Source organism: Frankliniella occidentalis, unplaced genomic scaffold (assembly GCF_000697945.3).
Source record: "Frankliniella occidentalis isolate FOCC.00 unplaced genomic scaffold, Focc_3.1 Scaffold1882, whole genome shotgun sequence".
In the NCBI taxonomy this organism is placed as follows: Eukaryota; Metazoa; Arthropoda; class Insecta; order Thysanoptera; family Thripidae; genus Frankliniella; species Frankliniella occidentalis.
The window spans coordinates 13,868-15,593 of record NW_026268977.1 but is presented as its reverse complement, the minus strand read 5'-3'; the positions used below and the strand labels follow the sequence as shown (position 1 = coordinate 15,593).

The window sequence follows — 1,726 nt, the reverse complement described above, 5'->3', positions numbered from 1 at the left end:
GAAAATAATAGTTATTAAAAAGAAAACCAAGACATCTTTTCAAACATACTTTACTAGAAAATAACAAAAACCCTTCTCTCGAGGACGCGATAAAGGGGGGCTACCTTGAGCTGTCCGCGAGTGTTGACGCCGATGGAACGCTGGATGTAGTCGCGTTCGATGTGGGAGATGCCTCGATGCTTGGCGGGCGAGTCAGCCACGAAGACGAACACCAGGATGCCGACGAGGAGTCCGAGCGCCCCGGAGGAGTAGAAGACGCTCGGCCAGCCGCCCGCCGAGGACGACAGGATCCCCGTCACGGGTAGCATGACGACGGGGCCGAGCAGCTGAGCTGGAGGAGGGCGTCAGTCGTGTTAGCAGACATTCTGCAGCGGGTGGTGAAAACCCGGTGTGAAAACAGTGAAATTGTGATTTCGACCGTTTTCCACACGAATTCGCCCTTTGAGGTGATTCGCCCCTTCCCCGTTCACACAGACACGCGCGCTTACCTCCTATGACAAAGGCGGTGAATCTCCCTCGCTCCAGGGGCGGCGCCCACTTGCCGAGCAGAACGTAGCAAGAGGGAAACACAAAGCCCTGGCGACAACAAAAGCTTGGTTAGGTCTAGGTCTCCTAGAGCACCCCCTCAGCCCGCGGACACCCTCCGCCCCCCCCCCTTCCCCTCTCCCGGAGCAACTCAACCGGAGAAATGGACGGGAAAGGCCGGAGGTGGGGACGCACACGACCGATCGGGGCGAAGGCGGGGCGGGCCCGGTCTATTCTAAATCCCACATCCATGCTCGGATTACACGCTCGAGGCCGTGGCCGCCGCACTATCGCGACGGCTGCGGGTCACGAGCCATAGCGCCTCTTTGATCTCCGACAACACGCACCTGACAGAGGCCCGAGGCCGCGCGGGTCACGGCCACCGCGGGCCAGTCGCCGTACATGGCCGCCACGGGCAGCAGCATGGTGAAGAGCCCCGTGCCCACCATGGAGGCGGCCAGGAAGAAGCGCGCGCCGAAGCGCTGCGCCAGCTGCGAGGCCGGGATCTGCATCACCAGGTAGCCCCAGAAGAACGACGACAGCAGGTAGCCCTGCGTCTTTTTGGGCCACGAAAACACCTGGAGACGGGCAACAGACGTCGAAAATTAACATGACACTTGAAGACAAATTTTAATGGAAAGGGGAGGGGGTCTTCTAACCAGAGACGCGCACTGGCTCATTGAAACACTGGAATATGGAGGCTCACCGGGAAGTCGGGGTTGCCGCTGGCCGTGTGGTCCACCATGGCGACGATGGCCACGCTCAGGTTGACGCGCAGAGAGTAGGCCGTGGACGTGCACAGGAACAGCAGCAGCGCCTGCGCGTGCCGCACGCCCCACTTGGCTCCTGCGAGTGAGTGAGTGAACAACCGGGGTTTAGTGCGTGCCGCCGAATCGCAAATCGACTGTGAAGAACAAAGTTGAGCTTAGTAATAAAATCAGTTTTAAAGCTGCTGCTTGCAAGTGCTTTGCATCTTTTGGATTGCGATGTACAATACGTAAACTCAATAAAGATTAATGTGTCAGAAACAAACACCATTGAGCGGGGGGAGAGGAGGGAACTGCCCTATCCTGATCGTATATTTGAGGCGGTTCGGTTGTCGTTTCTAACTTTTGAATTTCTTCTTCTCCTTCCGCTACAGCACACCTTCGGAGTTCCATGTTCCATTATTCCAAATGTGCAGTACGTGTGTGTTCGCTTC

The 1,726-nt window shown here is 57.3% G+C and overlaps 1 protein-coding gene across 1 annotated transcript; it reads right to left on the bottom strand.

The window, feature by feature from the left end:
* Positions 1-104: 104 nt before the first annotated feature.
* On the bottom strand, positions 105-1,371 carry LOC113205668 (putative inorganic phosphate cotransporter; the record flags this gene model as incomplete). The annotated part of the gene is given in 4 exon segments (XM_052276144.1): positions 105-331; positions 489-576; positions 873-1,103; positions 1,232-1,371. Coding segments are annotated over 4 exon segments (686 nt in total), but the record flags the coding sequence as incomplete, so codon positions are not given.
* Positions 1,372-1,726: the final 355 nt, after the last annotated feature.